General features: G+C 36.9%; 1 protein-coding gene and 1 pseudogene across 1 annotated transcript; one reads left to right on the top strand and one right to left on the bottom strand.

Annotated features, from left to right (window-relative positions):
- The first annotated feature begins 1,419 nt into the window (after nucleotides 1–1,419).
- On the top strand, nucleotides 1,420–6,201 carry LOC143602732 (protein IQ-domain 26-like). The gene is made up of 4 exons (XM_077079746.1): nucleotides 1,420–1,758; nucleotides 3,913–4,098; nucleotides 4,612–4,844; nucleotides 5,889–6,201. Exons 1-4 carry the CDS (start codon nucleotides 1,420–1,422, stop codon nucleotides 6,199–6,201), a joined length of 1,071 nt encoding a protein of 356 aa, XP_076935861.1.
- Nucleotides 6,202–9,914: 3,713 nt separating this feature from the next.
- LOC143602731 (proline--tRNA ligase, cytoplasmic-like) lies at nucleotides 9,915–13,935 on the bottom strand (annotated as a pseudogene).
- Between the last annotated feature and the right edge of the window lie 6,879 nt (nucleotides 13,936–20,814).

Raw genomic sequence — 20,814 nt, 5'->3', positions numbered from 1 at the left:
TTAGAATGTGAAGTTGCGTCTATTGAATTATATAGAACTAGAGTCCAAAGTTCCTATTTATAATTACATGTGTTACATGTGCAAAAAATAATAACAATTTTTCAGGTGTAAGTCTAGAAGACAGAATCAAAACCTGTTGGCCATTGCCAGCCACAGACCAGCACCAACTTAAGGAAATCAATAACGGCCATGCCACCAAAGAGTCAATTCATAATTTCATTCCACAAAAATATCTTATATATAAAAACCTAGAAAAACTTATTTGTGGCACCAAACTTTTAAATTATACTAATTATATAATGCTAACAACTTACTCTATAATTAATTACTATTAATTGTCTGTTCATTTTATACTATGCTATATTAGTTTTTTACATCTGTATAATTATCTGTCAATCCGTGTAAAATTAAAATTTCGATAGTATATTATGCTATTTCAACTTTTACAACTATATGACAAGCTGTCGTACCATATTAAACGGAGGTGAATATTCAAATCTGAGTTGTCAATCAGAACACATTATGAGGCCGGCTTATCAAAATTCGTGCCAATTTAACAGTGTATTCGTTTATCATTAATCTTAAGATGTAACGGCAAACTTTTTATTAGGTTTTTTTGTAATTGCTTTGACCCGGTATATTTTCTTCAAAATAAAGTCAACAAAACATATAGTTCGAATAACTTAAGTCAAAACAAATCTAACATAATTAAAATTTAAAATATGTAAATATTAATTTAAAATTCAAGCGATCATATAAAGTTAAGTGGTCAGAAAAACCAACTAAAATAACTGATATTATTAACATCTTGTATTGTTCTCTATTCTCCGTTCTCTAATTATAGTAAAAGGTAAATTTTTAATACATTTAGGATAAAATAGTCTCATTTTCAACAAACATAAAGAAAAAAAAATAACTTTTAAAAGTTTAAACTTTATACATAAATAGTTTTTTCTTAGAATTCCCTCAAATTTTATACACTTGAGCCATTAAGTACACCCTATATTCTCAAATTTTACCATAATTGAACTTGTATTCTCAAATAGTTATATGAAAATTAAACAATTATTTTTTTTAAATCACACCTATATATTCTTTATTGTTTATATTAAATTTTATACCTTTAGCATAAAATTCATCACAAAATTTTCAAATATTTAAATAGTATCAAAACATCATCATCAAACAAATAATACCTGATTAAACTTTTTCCATTATTTTTTCCTTGGACCATTTTATTCTCACTCTAAACATGCATATACACATATAATATGTAATTGTATATATATTATATACATATATTCTGTTGTGGACTTTTCCCTCTTAATAGAAACATTTAAACTCCATGAGCTGTTACATTTCATAATAATATAATTTTATATAAACCACAAAACCACTCTCACTTTCAACACCACCACAATGGGTAAAATGTTAAGGTGGTTCAAAGCCTTCTTTGGTATCAACAATATCACCCCAGACTCTAATTCCGGTCACCGGAAAACCAAGATTCCGGCATGCATTGGCCGGTCACGTCGTGAACCCACCACTCCTCTGCCGGAGACTCGTAATATTAGTTATGTGGAGCAAAGTAGACGTGCTATTGCGGTGGCTGCTGCCACTGCTGCCGCCGCTGACGTGGCGGTTGCGGCGGCTCAGGCGGCTTATGCTTACGTCAGGCTGACGAGTCGGTTGAGAGTAACGGCCGGGTGCGAGAATTTGGCTGCCGTTAAAATACAGTCTGTGTTTCGTGGGTATTTGGTAATTATTATTATTATTATTATTATTAAACTTCATTTCACTAATCATTATGGCTTGGCTTGGCTCGTGAAAAGCTCGAGTCAACTGGTGTATTGACGAGTCGATTTGTTTTCTTGTTTTTAAATGTTTAAATTTTGTAATTTTTTATATATATTTTTATGTATGAAAACAAAAAAATCGTGGGTATTTGGTAATATAATAATAATAATAATAATAATAATAATTATTATTATTATTATTATTATTTAACGATTTCGATTTTTTCTTGTTTTATAAATTAATGTGTAATCAAAACCGGATTATTAGATATATGATCAAAATTAAATAAAACTTCATTTCACTCATCATTTTGAAATTTGTAAGCTAGTAGGCTCTGATTTGGCTCAGCTCGTGAGAAGCTTGAGCCAACTCTTGTGTTGACGAGTCGATTTGTTTTCTTGTTTTTAAATGTTTAAATTTTGTATTTTTGTTACATATATTGGTGTATAAGAAAACAAAAAATTATATTTACAACATAATATATGCAGAATTTAAACTAGCAAAAAAACTAGACTTTGTAATATTAAGAGAATCTTTTTATATATTTTTTTAGTTTTCAAAAAATGTCATACAGGCTTTTAAGATAAACATGTGTATATGTGTCAATTTAAACTAGTCAAAGAACAAAGCTAAACTTGGCTCGGGCTAGCTTGTAGCTTGTAGGGATGTGCATGGATCGGTTTATGTCGGGTTTGAGCTAAAACCAAACTAAAGCCAGAAGTTCTGGGTTTTAAGTTTTTGCAATCGTTTGGTTTTGTTTTTATGGTTTTTAGTTTATATTCGGTTCGATTTCAGCCTTTTTGGATTTGCCGTTTTGGCCAAAAATAAAATTTGGCAAAAATTAATGAACCCAGGCTAATATTTTTCTAAAAGCTAGTAATTGATTGATTATTACTTTATAATACATTTGGGTTATTATATTTGGGTAAAAGTAGTTGGGTTACACTATATAACAAGTTATTATATATTACTGAAGAAACACTAACCGAACCCCGGGCAGATTACTGGTAACCTGGGGGTTAGATAGATGTTTCCCACGAGGGGTTAGACCCTGAGAAGATGGTTCTTCTGATAACCTGCAAAACAGACACCGTGAGCTCGTCACTGAGAAGGGGGGGGGTTCCTCCTTGTGACCACCCTCCGGCGTGAGAATCAGACTAGATTGCTCTTTAAATATAAGTGTATATTAAGAGATTGCTAGAGCAGATATCAGGTATAATATGATGATATAAGATAAGATATGATGGTCATACCATTTGGGGTATTTATAGCCGAAGGTAGGTTTCCAAGGAGGTGTGGCCGGCTGCAACAGTGTTCCTGTTCCACCAACAGTGGCCTACGCATGTGCCCTGCTGGTAGTTGGTGGGTAGGCAGCGGCTGATAGTGACCAGGCCTGCTGTGTACTATTCCTTTTCCACCAACTGCCGGCTACGCACGTGGTATGGCAGTAGTTGGTGAGTAGGCAGCGGCTAATAGTGACACAGTACAGGAGCATGCTGCTCGCCATACTGTGTCAGTAAGCTGTCGTATCTTTAGTCAGATCTTTTTCCCATACCTCGTCAGGTACAGTACAGAAGATCTTCCTGTATCGTATGGACTGGCTTATTTGGGCGGGAGTATTCCCCCTCCCGCCCTTGTGCGGGATAGTTCCCGGCTTCGCTCATTCCTTCAGGTGACACTGAGTGATTGAGAGCTAAGTGCCTTGTGCGTGTAGCCTTGCTGCGCGGGTGGCCTTCCCTGATGGCTTGTATCCGAGGCTGCGGGGACAGGCGGAGTCCTTCACCATCGGGAGGCATTTCCTGCGGGACCAGCTTGCGTACTGCGCGTAAGGACGTCACGTCTCTGAGCATGGTTGGTCCTGCGGATCCAGTTGGTTTCTGCGCAGACGTTCCTCTTCAAGGTGAGTCTTGCGGGTCCAACTGGGCTCTGCTGGGACCTACCTCTTCAATTACTAAAAAATTAAAATAGAAAATGAATATTTTTAAGTTTTGTTTAGTTTGGCTTTTCAATGTTAATCACATGCAAAACCAACTGTCAATTTTCGTTTTGGTTCGGTTATTTTAGATTACAATCAAAAATCCAATTGCGTTGTTTCATTAATTACAAGTATAACAGGCAAGGAAAGCTTTGAATGCATTGAAATCATTGGTAAAAATTCAAGCACTTGTGAGAGGTTATTTGGTGAGGAAACGAGCGGTTCAAGCTCTGCATGGGATGGAAGCTTTGTTCAGAGCACGAGCAAGTGTTCGTGCACATAGATTTCGTCTTCAAAGTGAACAGTTTCACCCAAGAAGGTCAATGGTAAGCTCCCGATTTATGTTAATGTTAATAAGTATATTCTATAGTGTTTTCCTGGTCAGGTCTAGTTGGTTTAACTATTGATTATAGTCTCAAGAAACGACAAATCAAACCGGGCATTGGGTGGGTCGTCCAGACTGACTGCTTTTACTGGTTTGACGGTTTGGTTTTTGTCAGTTTAAATTGATTTTTACAATTTTATCAATATAATATTTAGTTTGTATTAAAATTTTAAAATAGTAAAAATAAAAATCCATATTTCAAAACTTTAGAAAGTAATATAAGATGTGAAGGTTAAACAGTCAATTCGGAAATGACAGTTCCAACTTTTAAACCAGGCTGAACTTTTAAATTGTCAACTGTCAAACCACGAAAACCAAACCGTGAAATGCATGTATGAATATCAAACCACTCAAACCGACTTCTTTACTTCACTATGAACATTTCAAACGGTTTTAGCGGTTTTTTTAAAACAATTAATACTCATTTTTTTTTATACTTTTATTAAACTTGTAGAGGGAGGCTAGTGAAGGAAAGAGTAGAAGGATTTCATCTTCTTCTCAAATCCCTAATGGTGAAAGGCCCAGCCCCATTGAGTTGGGCCTTGAAGAGCCCAAATCAAGACTAACAAGAACCAACACATGGGCTTGGGCCGCAGACCAAACCCCATCCCCATCACAGACTAATCCACGCCATCTCTCGATGCCCGGTTCATCAAACCTTCACGAGTTCGAGTCTCGCTACTCCACATAGGCATGTTCAAAACGGTTTGGGACTAGGAACCGGAACCGGTTCCTAACCGGTTCCTATATTCAAAACCCCATTTTAAACCGGTTCCAGGCTCGAACCGGTTAGGGAACCGAACCGGTTCTCCCACCCTCGGACCCCTAACCTATCTAACCGGTTCTTACCGGTTCCTAACCCGGTTCCTGTACCGTAACCGGTTTCAACTGGTTACAGTGTAAATTTTTTTATTTTTTTTTCGTTTTTCGTTTGCGATTTGGATTCTAAACTACGATTCGTATTTGTATAACATGAAAATTTGGTATGTAAATATTCCGCCTTCACTATCCATTTGCGTTTGTTGCGAATCGACGTTCTTTTTCAACGCCTTGCAATACGGTTTTTCGATGTGTTTCTTCAAATTTGAATTCGAAAGTGGGTTTAAATAAATCCCACAAAACTTGCACCGAGCTTTCAATGAATGGTCAAATCTCAATTGCACCAAATCTCAATTGCACCAAATCTCTTGATTACGATTATGAGGTACAATACGAACGAAACTTGGTTCGGCGTTGGAACCTTGACCAACCGATGATTGTGAGGCAGCCATAACAACAATTATGAATATAGAAGAAGAGAAAACAAGAGATTAGAGAACTCAAAACGTTGTAATAGCGTTTTTTTGTATTTTTTTGCGTTCGGGTTTGCGTTTTGAGTGTTGTGATGAACCCATGACACCAAATACCTATTTATACTAGTAGTGGGGTGCTTGGGGGAGCCAAAAAAACGGCTATTTTTGACCCCAACGGTCAAAAAACGGCCAAAAAAAACGATTTCCAACGGCTATATTCGATCCAACGGCTAGAACCGGTTAGGAACCGGTTCCGGATGGTTCGGTTCCAGAACCGGTTCCGGTTCCTACCCGCCCCCACTCAGAAATGCAAGAACCGGTCACGGATCATCGGGTTGAATCAGATAGGGTCCGGTTCCTACAAAAAACGGGTAGGAACCGGTTCGGGTCCACCGGTTCGGTTCCAGGAACCGGTTTCGTTGAACATCTCTAACTCCACATCCCACAACACCCCTCGTTTTGCGTACTCTTGTGGGCCTGATGATTATGGGTCATTCTATGATGGGCTTTCCAAGGATGATTCTTACGCGAGCCACCCGGGTTACATGGCTAACACCAAGTCTTTTCGGGCTAAGGTTCAGTCTCGTAGTGCACCAAAGCAAAGGCCAATGTTTGGGCTTGGGGTCAAAAAGATTGATGGGCCCACTAATGTTGAATGTGGGCTACTGGAGAAGTCAAAATCAAAGTCACCGTCAATGCTAAAAAACAGTTTCAAAAATTATGTGATGGATTGGAAAGTCCTCAAAAAATGAATTGAGTGATTGGAGGAAAAAAAATATTTTTTTTTTTAATTTTAATAGGAGGAAAATTCTGCAATTTATGTTGAATTAAATAACTTGATGTCATTTTAGTATTGACGAAAAAGTTATAATATATTATCTTTAGGTTACTATTTAATGAAACTTTATATCACAAGACTATAAGAGTTTGATTTAATATTTTTTTTCCTGTTAACTTTTTATGTACAGGTTTTTAAGTTTTGACTTAGTGAACCTTGGCACTTCACAATTATTATAAAACAATAACTTTTATATAAATAAATAATAAAAATATGTTAACAAGAATTTCGTTCATGTATAAAACTTTTGGAAGAATATTATTATGATTTAAATCTGTTTACAAATATAAAATTGTGAATGATAAATGCGACGATGGCAGGGTAGCTTACACGTTTTAAATAAATAGTGTATGCAGGTGCCTAGCCCTTGACGATTCCTAGTATATGGGCGTATATTAGTGTTTCATTGTATACAGACACATAACGCTAGGTGACTCATTTTATACATGTATATAGCCCTAGACGATTTTTCATATACTAGTGTATGATTGTTTAATAAAGTAAGCCCTTAGCGCGACCTAAATGAGTGTTTTAAAGATAGTTAAGAATTATTCAAATAACGTATTTAGTAAAATCTTATGTTATCATAATCTGACCCAAATATGAACCCAATTAACCCATAAAAATGTGCCAGTATGTCTTTTGTTGTTATGTGATGATTATTTTGTTTTATTATCTATAAGGAATAGTGTATAAGAACATTTTTAATCGATCCTCTATCCCCATCTCCATAATAACAATAAAAAAACAATAAATTTTTCTTTTCTGTTTAATTAAATAATATTGTTTTTATTTTAATCATTATAGTTTTCTCTCCCCACCCTATAATTTACAAAATAATCACTACCTTTTTTCCAAATTTACAAAAAATCACTACATTTTCTCTCTCCACCCTATAATTTATACTCACAACCACTCAAAACTCCACCCTATAATTTTCAAACTCTCCTTTAGGGGTGAGCAGAAAACCGAATTAACCGAAAAAATCGAACCGGAGCATTAACCGACGGTTAATTTATTGTTTTTTTGAAAAACCGAAATTTCGGTTTCAATTCGGTTATCCATTTTTAAAAAACCGAACCGATTGATGATGATAAAGATTATCAAGATGATGAGGATGGACTAAATTAAGATAAATAAATAAGATGATGAATGGAAGATCAGGACTAAACTTTTAATGCTTTTTAATTTTTAAACTCTATTTAGCATCTTTGTATTCGTATAATTTCACGTAACACGTGCCGTTTTTGTTTTTTGAATTCAATATATATGTGGACTGTGGTACTCTAGCATGTCCTTATATAAGCTTAAAATATGCATTTCATTTTTATTTCTTTTTGCAATGCCAACACATACTTGAAAAAAAACCAAAAATAACCGAACCGAAACCGAAATTAACCGAAACCTGAAAAACCGGAAAACCGAAAACCAAACGGTTTACATATTCAAATAACAAATTACTTCGGTTTCGGTTTCGATTTCGCCTAATAATCAAACCGAACCGTGCTCAGCTCTACTCTCCACATAAAATTTTAGGAGATCAGGTGAGAATGCTCTAAGAATCTTATTTGACTGTTCAATCTTAATATTTTCTATTAAAGGCGTTCAGATATTGATAGTACTTTATAACCGACAAGAATATTATTTGGTTTCATTTGAATTATTTAAAGTAAAAAATTAAATGGATATAAATGTCAATAATTTTTATTTGTATAGGCTAAGGGTGACAATCTTGACCCAAACCATTAAATTGGTTAATCTGGATTTGTTTTAAAAATTAAATGGGTTGATTTGGTAAGAGATTTTAACTGAATGGGTCAAAATGAGTCATTTTAAATTCCATTTTGTTATTTTCGGGTCAAAATGGGTAGACAAATTCAAAGAAATTGGTCGACGTGAGTTAGTGTCATAAGGAAATGTGGCAGGTTTCGGATCGGAACGGGTATTCGCACGAGACAGGTTTCGGCACGAAACGGATTTCAGATTGGAACGGTTTCGGTTTTGGTTTCAAGCCAACACGAGTTTTCACACGGGACGGGTTAGGTTTTGGTTTCTTTTTGGTTGATTCCGAACTCGTTTTTGGTCTTTTGTTTCGTTTTTGTCCGTTTCGTTTTTGTTCGGTTTCAGTTTTTTTTAGTTTCGTTTTGATCGATTTTTCATTTCATGAGCTGCTGTCTTCCTCCTTTCCTTGGGTCGTCCCACCTGTAACATGAAACCAATTAAATCAGTTACTCCAAACCCGGTTTATGCAGCATTTAGAGTTGCGAACCAGCTTGAAACAACTCGCCTACATTTTAAAAGATTGTTCGAAAAAAGTTTGAAAAAAATCACTCAAATCGGCTCGTTCACAAACCGAGCTACCTTGAAAAAACTCGCTGAAAATCGGCTGCCATTTTCAAGCAAACTTTTTATTTAGGCCCAAAATCTTCAACTTGTTATTTGGCCCGAGTTCATAATTATTAGCCAACTATTTATTTCAGCCCAGAATTTTCAAGCTCAAATGGTAAAACCGAACGATATTCAAAAATTCAAAAACTGACATTACGGTTTTTGGTTCGGTTTTTGCCAAACCGAACTGAACCAATGCATGAGCACAGTGAAACACGATTTTAAACACAACAAATAATGCCTAACAAAGTAGAGCAAAACATAAAAGAAAAGCAAACCTCTGTTTAATTGTAACTAGTGCTATTAACCTAGAACTCGGTCAGTGTTGCAGCAAGGACAATGAGAGCTCAGTCGGTGTTGAATTGGTTCGTTATGATACTGCCTACGGGTTTCTTATGACACTGGTATGTTACCTACTTAGTCGGTATCGATTCGATTTCATTTCATTGTGGACGACATTATGTTGTGGTTGCCGTTCCAAAATAAAAAATAAACAGGGAGATTATACACGACAGTTTGGTTGGTGTCGTCATGACTCGTATCTGTAATTGGAGTTTCGAAGTTTGGCGTCTTCGTTTAGATTCTGAAATTCAAAATACGCGTCATTTTTGTGAATTTCTTAACCTAACCATGAGCAGTGTAACAAACCAACTTTCGAGTTTCTTATATAATAATAGGCAAATCGCCACCGTGATCTGGGACTTCCAAATCTCAATTCTCTGGTCAATATTAGTTCTCCTTAACTTGACACTTACTTATTCCCAATGAAGCTAGTACGCAACGATTTCGATTCCTATCCGGATTATTCCCCGCTCTCCTCGATCAATATATATAATAAGTATACTCTGAATCCATTCTCTCTCAGAGGATTCAATCTTAGCTAGCTGGCAACACAACTTTTACCACCCAAAAAAAGATCTCAATTAGGCGGGGACAAGATTCGAACCTGTAGTCTTCAGATCATGAGTCTGACGAGTTGACCATTCCTCCGCTCTGCTCCTACTCCTTCTTCTCCTTTAGGATAGGGTCGTCGTTGGTCCTTTTTTGCACTAAAAAACTACTCAGAGCAACTAACTGTCTACGTACAAAATTTACGGAACAGGGATAAGAAAGCAGGCGGGATAAAAGAAGAGCGAGGTATAGTGAGAAAGCTCACCCCTGCCTTTAGACGTTTTTGGATATAATAATTAAACACTTAAAAAGTCCTGTTTACCTACAAACATCATATCCCCGGCATTGGAATACACGACAACCAAATTGTTAATAACTGCGTCCCCAATACGTCCATATTTTTGCTGGTTTCCCGGAAGCAAAGCATAATGTACCTGTAACAAAGATAAAAGGTAAGCCATGTGCATTCTAAGAAAAGAATAATAACAATAACAATAATAATACCTTCAGGCAGTTCTGGCTGGTCAAATGGAGAACAAAGTGTCTTGGCAGACCCCGTCTCCCCTTTCGTCTTTGTTTTCACCTCCTTCTCGACTTCCTGAAACGTCATTAGTCATAAATAAATAGGTGTGAACCAAACAAATAACATGCTAAACCCCACTTTGGATTTTTTCTTTTTATTTTTTTTATTATTTAGCTTTTTAACATGGATTCCGAGTTGCCTGGAGTCATTTTTATGGCATAAATATATAACCACCAAAATGCAGTAATTATTTATAAAAGATGTTATTTCAAGTGTTAACTATCTTTAAATAAAAAATAAAAATATGAACAAAAAGTATTTGATGGGCTAAAAACTATTACCTCTTCATCACACCATGGAGCTAAGATCAGTTTCTTTTGACCTAGTGCTACAATGAACTCGTCCCATGTTTTAGCAACTTGAATACAGGCATCTCGTTTTTGCTTAGCAACATCAAACATGCTTTGCTGAATAGTATCCAGCATAGCCTTTACAGTATTGACCAAATCTGCCCTTGGAATGTCTGCTTTTGCTCCATTGTCACGGCGATTGGCCCGTGCCTGAAAACAAATTAAAGATTTGAAACAAGAACGGACAGTCAAGAAAACTAACAGTCTAAAAACTTTGAATAGTACTACACTGACCCGTTGCAGTTCATATGTATTATACAAGCCAAACGAGTATCTATCTATATTACCTGGTTATTAGCAACGTCCCTTGGTCCTATTTCAATCCTCAGCGGAACACCTTTCATTTCCCAATGGCAATACTTCCAACCAGGTGAATAATTCTCTCTAAGGTCCGCTTTGGCAAGAATACCCGAATCACATAAAATCTTGACAGTGGCAGAGCATGCATTTAATATGTCCTTAACATCTGCATCTTTGTAAGGAACGGGAACCACAATAACTTGTACTTTTGAAACTTTAGGGGGCAATACCAAGCCTTTATCATCACCATCACCCCAATCTATAAACAAACAGTGCATTTATATGTCAAAACTTGTGGTCAACTACTTTTTTATAGGAAAAAAAATGATTGTTTACCGTTCTGGTACTATACGCCCACGAATTCTGCCAAACCATAGCCCTTTGCCCTTTTTCATCTTCATAGTTAATGTAACATTTTAGCAAAGTTCTGGCCCAAGCAATGTGCAGTTGCACCTTGTACACCTCGACCGGTATTTGGAACAAAAGCCTGGCAAACATGGGAGCTGTTTAAAAACTTCATAAATAATAAAAACTTGAGTAACAACCGATCCATTCATTCATAAGTAAAAGATTACCTCAACACCAGTAGTATAGAGCCCACCAGCAAATTTCTCCATCTCGCTCTTTTTCCCTTTCACAACAGGGACAGCCAAGTACTCATACAATCGTCTATACAACTCGAGTATTTCAAGAACCTGAAACACATCATTCGTTAATCAGAGTCTTACAACAACACCATTTTGGTTTTTAATTCTTGACTTTATACCTCAACGTCTGCCTCCTCTTTCGTTGCAAAAGCAGTATGGCCTTCCTGCCAAGAAACTCACGGCTCCTACAATAAAAAAAATTTAGAGATGGCAAAACCAAATCAGTAATCAAAATCAAGAGATTATACCTAATAAATGGAGTAGGATTACTGAACTCCCATCGAACAACATTAACCCATTGATTAAGCTTCAAGGGCAAATCACGATGTCCCCTTATCCACTTCGAAAAATATGGATACATGACGGTTTCACTAGTTGGACGAATGGCGATAGGAACCTCCAAATCAGAGACCCGATCTTGTGACCCAAGCAACCTGAAAACAAATAACTCTCAGAAAATACAACTTGACCAGCTCAAATGAATGTAAGGACATAAAATTACCTCGGGAGCAAAACCCTCTATGTGATCCTTCTCTTTTTGTAGTACATCTTTGGACACAAACAACGGAAAACAGCAGGGTTCAACATCCATTTTCTCAACTTCTGGATCAAAGAAATTCTGCATAAACAAGTCAGAAAACAGTTTTAGTCTATCAAGCTTCCTAAGATGTAGTAAGTACCAAATATATGTATTTGCAAAAAAAAAAAAAAAGTGATGGTTCCATCCTTAGTTCCTTACATGCATTCTTTTCCAAATGCCCATTGCCCATGGCCGGAGGATGTAACAGCCCGATATTTCATAATATTCAATCATTTCACTATTTGTAACGACCTGGGAGTCAAGAGAAAAAATTAGTTACGATCCAATTACAACAGGTCGCTTCAGTTATGCAACACTCGTAGAATAGTTTTATATATGAGTTCAACTTTTGTCGCACGGTTCATATATGAACAAAATCTCTACCGTGTGGGTGGGTATAAAACCAAACATGTGTGATGTCACCATCAAACAGATAAGTATAAACCAAACAATTGTAATGTAAGCAGTGTTGTAAAAGTCAGATTCCAAGGTCCTTAGACATCAACCTTGCCGGTTTTTCCCAACTCGGCCACCATTACTCGCCAAGGTCCAACTCGGTCAAAAGTCGGAGTACTCGGGATTACTCGGCCTCCAAGGTCAACTCGGCCACCAATTTTTTTTTTAGTAAAATGCTAAAAATAACAACAAAACATGAATTTTTTGAATTATGTTTTTTTTTTCATATGAATTATATTTATTTTAACGTGAATTATGCTTGTCTTAACATATATATAATATCCAATAATTATTTTATGTTATTTTTATCTTGTCCGAGTACAAGCCGAGTACTCCCCGAGTACTCCCTCCAAGGGGGTCAGCCGCTTAGGGACCGACTAGCGAGTTTTACAACATTGAATGTAAGTGTGTATAAAAACAAACAGGTGCAGTTCACGGGAAGCTATAAAAGCATATAATACAAACCACGTACCTCAGAATACCATTCCCCAAAGTTGGTTTCTTTAGAATTGGTAAGACCTAGACCAGTCACCTTCTTCTTTCCCTCTGCAATCACAAACACAAATGCTTTAATAAACTCGATGATGATGGAATTTGTTCAACAGATTTCAAAGCCATTGCAGTACGGGATAAATGTATCAACCAAGGATGGAATAAGCTCAAAAAATCTAGTAAAGGACAAAAAACACCCACTCTTGGATTTGGTACAAGCAGCAGTATATTCTCTCTCTTTGGGCTGCAAACAATTAAGGGTTGTAAAGAGATAGTTGCACAAATAAGTTTGTGTGTGTGTGTGTATACACATCCTATTCAGAATACCAAGCTAAAGTAAATCTAGGTGGGAAACTAAAACACAGACCATATAATTATAATCAAAGGTAACAAATTGAGATAAATAATAACTAATTAGAAAGAAGAAAGATTTTTAAATCCAGTTACAATCAAATCAAAATATCATTATAATCAAAGCAAGACATAAATCCAAGTTGCATAAATCTGATTAAAAAACAAAACTTGACCGAAACATATAATATAATAATAGTGAAAAAACAAGATCAGTTAAGGAGCATATATACATCCTAATCAGAATACCAGGCTAAAGTAAATCTAGGTGGGAAACTAAAACACAAACCATATAATTATTATAATCAAAGGTAGCAAATTGAGATAAAATAATAACTAATTAGAAAAAGGAAAGATTTTTAAATCCAGGTGAAATAACATTATAATGATTAAAAAACAAAACTTGACCACCGAAACATATAATATAATAATAAAAGTGAAAAAACAAGATCAAGTAAGGAACTTAACTAAAAAACATAACAGTGAAAGCAAAGCAAAACATACATCTGATTCTGGGAATTAATAGTGAAGTAAGAAATTTTACCAAAGCAGACAAACGATTGCGATTTTCCGATTCCGATTCCAATTCATGGATGTCAAGAGGGTACATGGCAACCTTCGGATTTCAGGGACCATGAGATGAGATGAGATGAGATGAGATGAGATGAGGTGAGGATGAGCAGACGAGAGAGAGAGTTGGGGATGTATGTGGATGTTGAATCGGCCAGGGTTAACAATATTACATATTTGAGTAGATGGCAATTGTTCGGGTCTTGGGACGGGTCAAGTTATTCCCAGACCCGGACCCGTTTATAAAACCCCATTCCAGACCCGTCCCAGACCCGTCGGGTATTTATCGAGTAATTATCCATCGGGTCTCGGGTATACCCGTTAGTTTATTAAAAATACCCGTAGGTTATACCTGTAAGGTTTTGACAATATGAAATTGATCAATATGTTTTTTTTTAATTGATTGTTTATTGATATACACATAATATCCTTTTAATGGTCTTGAACATTACTAAAATGTAAAAAAATTAATACAACAGTTAACACAAATTAGAAATATTAATTTTTATATTTACATATATATACATATATATATGTATATAGATATATAGTTATTGGGTACTTCGGGTACATAATCGGGTAAATAGGTCTATATTATCGGGTAATCGGGTATATTAGAAATCTCAAACCCGCGAAAAATTTAAAAACTAATCCCAGACCCGTCCCAAACCCTAATGGGACGGGTAAGACCCGTCCCAATTATGTCGGGTATCAAGTTTTCCATCGGGTTCGGGTTTCACTGCCATTCCTAGAGTAAACTTTCCAACTCGGTTCGGAACCACGAGAATCGAACCGGAACCGGAACCGTTAAATGCTAACTAGGAGAACCAGAACCGGACAATATTTTAACGGTTTCGCTTCGGTTCGGAACCAATCAGTAATTGATCATCGATAATTAATCTGTTATGTTACATGATATTGCTGTTAATTTGCCACACTTTGTTGAGAATCAAGAAAAATAATGAAGGGTTTCAAGAAGGGAGGAATAAAGTGGTAAGAAAACTATGTGTACTCAAGATGTCCCATCCAAAAAAACTCACTTCTATTACTAATTGTTTTCCGTAAGCGGACTGATGTGCTAAAAGTAGTCATATAAAAACATGCTAGTCTATATACTAAGTAATAAATTCTAGACTTTTAACTTAACTAAAACTACTAATCGGCAAGTGAACCGGTCGACTCTAGTACAGCTAAGTAAGTCTGGATATTGAACCCACGAGACTCTTTAAATTATGTAAACTAGCTAAATTAGACTCAACTACAGATACGACTATTTATTTATTATTAGGGGGTTTATTAAAATACTAAATTTAAACTATTATTAAAAACTAATTAAGAAAAACAAGTAAATTAAAAAAATGACAAGTTTGTTGATTTTAATCGAATGATAATGAGAAACTAACTAGGCTAGAATCCCCTAAGTTTCAGTTGTTAATTAACCCATTAATTATCTTGTGGCCCAATTGATTAAACTCGTCGAGATGGTGTAGCCGTGACTCAGTCCATGTGGTGTTTCCATTCAAGTCTTAGCTCACATTAATTCTTTTATATTCCATTTAATATATTGAAGACCCTAACTTGACTTTTGCAATTAAAAAAATCATTCATGGATGCATGTACGTGTGAAAGAAAGAATAAAAGAAAACATCACGTTATAAAATATGAAGTCAGCAAAGGCTAAAGCAAATATAAAATGGACCAAAGCAAAGGCCAGAGTTTGGGCTTGGGGTCAAGAAGATTGATGGGCCCGCTAACGTTGAATATGGGCTAATGAAGAAGTCAAAGTCACCGTCAATGTTAAAAAACAGTCAAAAATTATGTGATAGATTGGAAAGTCCTCAAAAAGGGAATTGGGTGATTGGAGAAAAAAAAAGTTTTATTTTTTAATTTAATACGAGGAAAATTCTGCAATTTAAGTTGAATTAAATAGCTTGATGTCATTTTAGTATTGACGAAAAAGTTATAATATATTATCTTTAGTTTACTATTGATGAAACTTTATATCATAAGACTATAAGAGTTTAATTTAATATATTTTTTTTCCTGTTAAAATTTTTAAGTACAGGTTTTTAAGTTTGACTTAGTAAATCTTGGCACTTCACCATTATTATAAAACAATAACTTATATAAATAAATGTTAAATAAGAATTTCATTCATGTATAGAACTTTTGGATTAATATTACTATGATTTAAATCTGTTTACAAATATAAAATTGTGTATGATAAATGTGATGATGATTCCTAGTATTTGGGCGTATATTACCATTTCATTGTATACATATATAACGATAGGTGATTCATTTTATACATGCGTATAGTGCTTGCCGATTCTTCGTATACTAGCATATGATTGTTTAATAAGTAGGCGCTTAGCGCGTCCCATATTAAGTTAGGGTGGGGTTTCATATTGTCAATTTACATCTACCTAAATGACTGTTTAAACATAATTAAAAATTATTCAAACAACATAACTCAATCAATCAATCATGCCCAGTAAAATCCCACCGACAGCAAAGCTATAAGTAGGGTCTGGGGAGGGTGGGATGTAGGCACACCGTACCTCTATCCAAAGGAATAAAGGGGTGGCTTCCAGATAGACCCTCGGCTCTAAGTACATGTGTATGAAGCAAAATAAAGGAAATCAAAGTTTAACAGTTATATAAAAACTACTACTAATTATAATAATATTAATAATAAGATCACAGTTTAACAGCTATATAAAAGCTAATAATAATTATAATAATAATAATATATGTAAGGGAAATACCATTATGGTATGTGACCTAAATAAGTTAAGTCTAAACCCTAAGGTATTCAATTCTCTCTAAAAATCCTTAACTTTAATTCTACTTCTCCACGAATTCCTATCCTCAACCATGTCCTCGGAGAGGTTTAGGTCTATCAAATCATGCCTAATCCTCTCATCCCAAGTCAATTTCGGTCGTCCTCTACCCCTCCTCCCCTCTATAGTAATGTTTTCTACGGATCTAACAGGATTCGTCGTCTGTCTTCTCTTTACATGTCCAAACCATCTCAATCTCCACTCTCTTATCTTGTCTGCTATGTTCGCCACCCCTAATCTCTCGCGAAACACACCGTTTCTTATTCGGTCTAGCCTTGTGTGCCCACACATCCAACGTAGCATTCTCATTTCTGCTACCTCCATCTTCCGCACTTGTGCCTTCTTGATGGCCCAACAATCTGTTCCATATAGCATTGCAGGTCTAACTGCCACCCTATAGAATTTTCCCTTTAGTTTAGTCGGGAAACTCTTGTCGCACAATATACCTGTGGCTGTTTTCCATCTACACCATCCTACCTGAACTCGGTGGGTCACATCACTGTCTAATTCCCCATCGCTCTGTACAAATGATCCTAAATACTTGAACTTCGTTACCTGCGCGACCACCTGCCCTTCAATTGTGATCTGTGCGTCTTCATTGTCGTTTATCCCACCAAAATCACAGTGGAGGTACTCCGTCTTAGATCGGCTAATCTTTAAACCTTTTGTCTCTAAGGTTGTTCGCCACTCCTCAAGCCTCATGTTTAGATCTTGTTTTTTCTCAGCAAGTAACACAATATCGTCTGCGAACATCATGCACCACGGGAGAGTCCCCTGAATCGACTTTGACAACTCATCCAAGACTACTGCAAAAAGAAACGGGCTCAACGCTGACCCCTGGTGAAGACCTACCTCTACAGGAAAGAAATCAGTATCCCCCACTGGCGCACGGACACTTGTTTCACTCCTGGTATACATATCCATAATTATCTCTATGTATTTCCTGGGCACTCTTCTACCCTCCAAGCACTCCCAGAGCACCTGTCGTGGCACACTGTCGTAGGCCTTTTCTAGGTCAATAAACACCGTATGTAGATCACGCTTCTTCTCCCTATACTTTTCCATTAATCTTCTTATAAGGTGTATTGCCTCTGTGGTGGAACGCCCCGGCATGAAGCCAAATTGGTTGACCGTAACCTGAGTTTCTCGTCTAAGTCTAACCTCAATCACTCTTTCCCATAGCTTCATAGTATGACTTAGTAGTTTGATTCCTCGGTAGTTACCACAACATTGGGCATCTCCTTTGTTCTTATAGATAGGAACTACAACGCTGCTCCTCCACTGGTCTGGCATCTTACCTGATTTGAGAATACTATTGAACAGAGTAGTTAACCACATGACTCCTTCTTCCCCCAGACACTTCCACACCTCGATGGGTATGTTGTCTGGGCCAACCGCCTTAGACCTTCCCATCCTCCTAAGTGCATCCTTCACTTCTTCTCGTGTGATCCGTCGGCAGTAGCAGTTATTCGATTGTTGTCGTTGAAAGTTTGTGTTGTCATGTTCTTCTTGGTAAGCTCTCCCATTGTTAAAAAGATTGTGGAAGTAGGTTTGCCATCTTAGCTTGATGTCTTGCTTCTTGACCAGTACATGCCCATCTGTATCCTTTATGAACTTCACCGGTCCTAGATCTTGCCTTCTACGCTTCCTGGCTTTGTCAATCTTAAACATAGCATGTTCCCCCTCTTTTGTTTATAGACTTTCATACATCCGTTTAAAGGCCGCCTTCTTTGCTTCCGCCACTGCCTTCTTCGCCTCTATCTTGGCCGTTTTGTAGTTGTCCCTCAATTTCACTCGCTCCTCCTCATTCGTGCACCTCATTAGCTCCCTAAAACATCCTTGTTTGTCCCTTATCTTGTCTTGCACTGCGTCATTCCACCACCAAGACTCCTTATGCCCACTTGTCTTTCCTGTTGTGACCCCGAGAGTATCCTTTGCTACTTGAATGATCTTTGTCTCCATAGCTTCCCATATATGCGTTGAGTCCCCATTAAGTCGAGCCCGCGTATGCAGTAAGAGTTTATCCTTAAACAGTAGGAGATTTTCGTCCTTCAAATTTCCCCATCGAATTCTCAGTGTACCTTTCTTCTCTCGAACAGTCAGCTTACTTCTGAAGGCTATATCTGTCACTAGTAGTCGATGTTGAGTCACAACTGCCTCCCCAGGTATGACTTTGCAGTCCTTCCACCAACGTCGGTCTCCTTGCCTCATCAAAAGGTAGTCAATTTGCGTGTGGCGTTCGCCACTGCTAAAAGTGATTAAATGAGAATCTTGTTACCTAAAATAAGAATTTATAATACCTAGGTCATGTGCCACCGCAAACTCTAGAAGATCTGTTCCGGTCTCATTCCTATCACCAAAACCGAAACCCCCATGTACGGCTTGAAAACCATCGTTAGCCTTACCAATGTGTCCATTAAAATCACCTCCTATGCAAATCCTCTCCCCCCTAGGTAAGCCCCCTACCACTGCGTCTAGGCAATCCCAAAATTCTCTCTTTTCCTGATCCCCTAGGCCTACATGAGGCGCGTAGGCGGAGACTATTGCCACTACTTCCTCTCCTAGTACTAATTTCAACACCATAATCCTGTCATTATGTCTTATCACCTCCACCACACTAGTGTGTATTTCCTTAGCCACTAGAAACCCCACTCCATTCCTAGCTCCATCAGACCCCGAGTACCACAACTTATACCCATTACACTCAGCCCCTCTATGTCCTTTCCACTTAGTCTCCTGGAGGCATGCTATCTGAACCCTACGTCTTTTAAGCACATCTACCAATTCTAGCAACTTACCATTTAATGTTCCTACATTCCAAGAAGCCAAACGCAATATACGCTCCCTATCTTTACTCTTTTCTACACCCCTCGTTTCAGGACATGGTCTCAAGTAATAGTCATGGTTCCTACGCTCTATGGTTGCAACTAATCACACAAACACAAGCAATATAACACCAAATCAATAATAATAATAATAATAATAATAGTAACAAAAACTAATAATAATTATAGTGTGTAGCAATAACAATATTAGTCAAGAGATCTTAAAATGAAAATAAACTCCAAAGATCCGGATCACGTATGTTCAATGATAATAATAATAATAATAATACTAATTAATAATAATAATAATAATAGTGAAGAAAGGAACGAGTATACCGTGAAGATGATGAAGGCAGACACAGCTCAACGGCAGCCAGGTTACAAGAAGCTCACTCTTTTGCTTCAGCGTCGTGGCGGCAGCTTGTGTTAATGCGGAATAAGAAGAGCAGCCAGCAGCTTGCGAAAGGCCGGCGGCGTGAGAACGGTGTGTTGAATAAGCAGAGCAGCCAGCAGCGTCGTGTGGTAAAAATAGAAGATGATGCAGCGGTGGACGTAAGTGCTGCAGATACCTACGGTGGTTGGCGGCGGAGCTCCGGCGCAAATCACCTCTGTAACGAGTATTAGCCTTACGAATCGAAGATCTGGAACCAACGGCTGTGCTATTCGCCCGGGGAACAACAATTTGTGCCTGGCCAACTTTGTACGTCGCCGTAAAAAAATGTATCGCTTCGGTACACTCTAGATCTCCGCCCAAAATTTTGGTGTAGTCTGCCGGAAATCTCAAGATCTAAGGCTAAAAACAGAGGGATAGAGTTTGGGTATACGGTTCCGTAAAGAGATCTTGTATTTTGTGGCTGCTCAGGTTTGGTCCGGCGCCTGGTCTTGGAGATTGGCCGGAGATAGGTAGGTAGGTGGACTTGGTGGTGGTGACCGTTGAAGGTGTACGGAGAGAAAAAAAGTGAACGCAGTCAAACAACATAACTGAATTTAGTAAAATCTTATAGAGAACTTCGCTTTTAATCCCTATGATTTTTTAAAATTATCAATTTTGGTCAAATAGTTTATTTTAGGCTTTTATGGTACAATAGTTTCAATTAACTATCAGTTTTAGTCCAACCTCTAACGCCATCCACCAACCGTTAGTTAATACAACTTTGAGAGGCTTTCTTATATTTTTCACAAACTTTTTAATTCATATGAATATTTCTTTTTTTACTAAATATAAGTTTTATACTTTTTGTTATTTTATTA

Source organism: Bidens hawaiensis, unplaced genomic scaffold (genome assembly GCF_021521415.1).
Source record: "Bidens hawaiensis isolate Kalapana, Puna unplaced genomic scaffold, B.hawaiensis_p1.1 tig00059602_1, whole genome shotgun sequence".
NCBI classification, from domain to species: Eukaryota; Viridiplantae; Streptophyta; class Magnoliopsida; order Asterales; family Asteraceae; genus Bidens; species Bidens hawaiensis.
The sequence above is the reverse complement of the archived record's forward strand: the minus strand, read 5'-3'. Positions and strand labels throughout refer to the sequence as shown.

Coding starts and splice junctions, on each gene's coding strand:
- LOC143602732 (XM_077079746.1), top strand. CDS start 1,420: ATGGGTAAAATGTTAAGGTGGTTCAAAGCCTTCTTTGGTATCAACAAT. Junction 4,099..4,611: donor TTCACCCAAGAAGGTCAATG/GTAAGCTCCCGA, acceptor TTAAACTTGTAG/AGGGAGGCTAGTGAAGGAAA. Junction 4,845..5,888: donor TTCGAGTCTCGCTACTCCAC/ATAGGCATGTTC, acceptor CTCTAACTCCAC/ATCCCACAACACCCCTCGTT.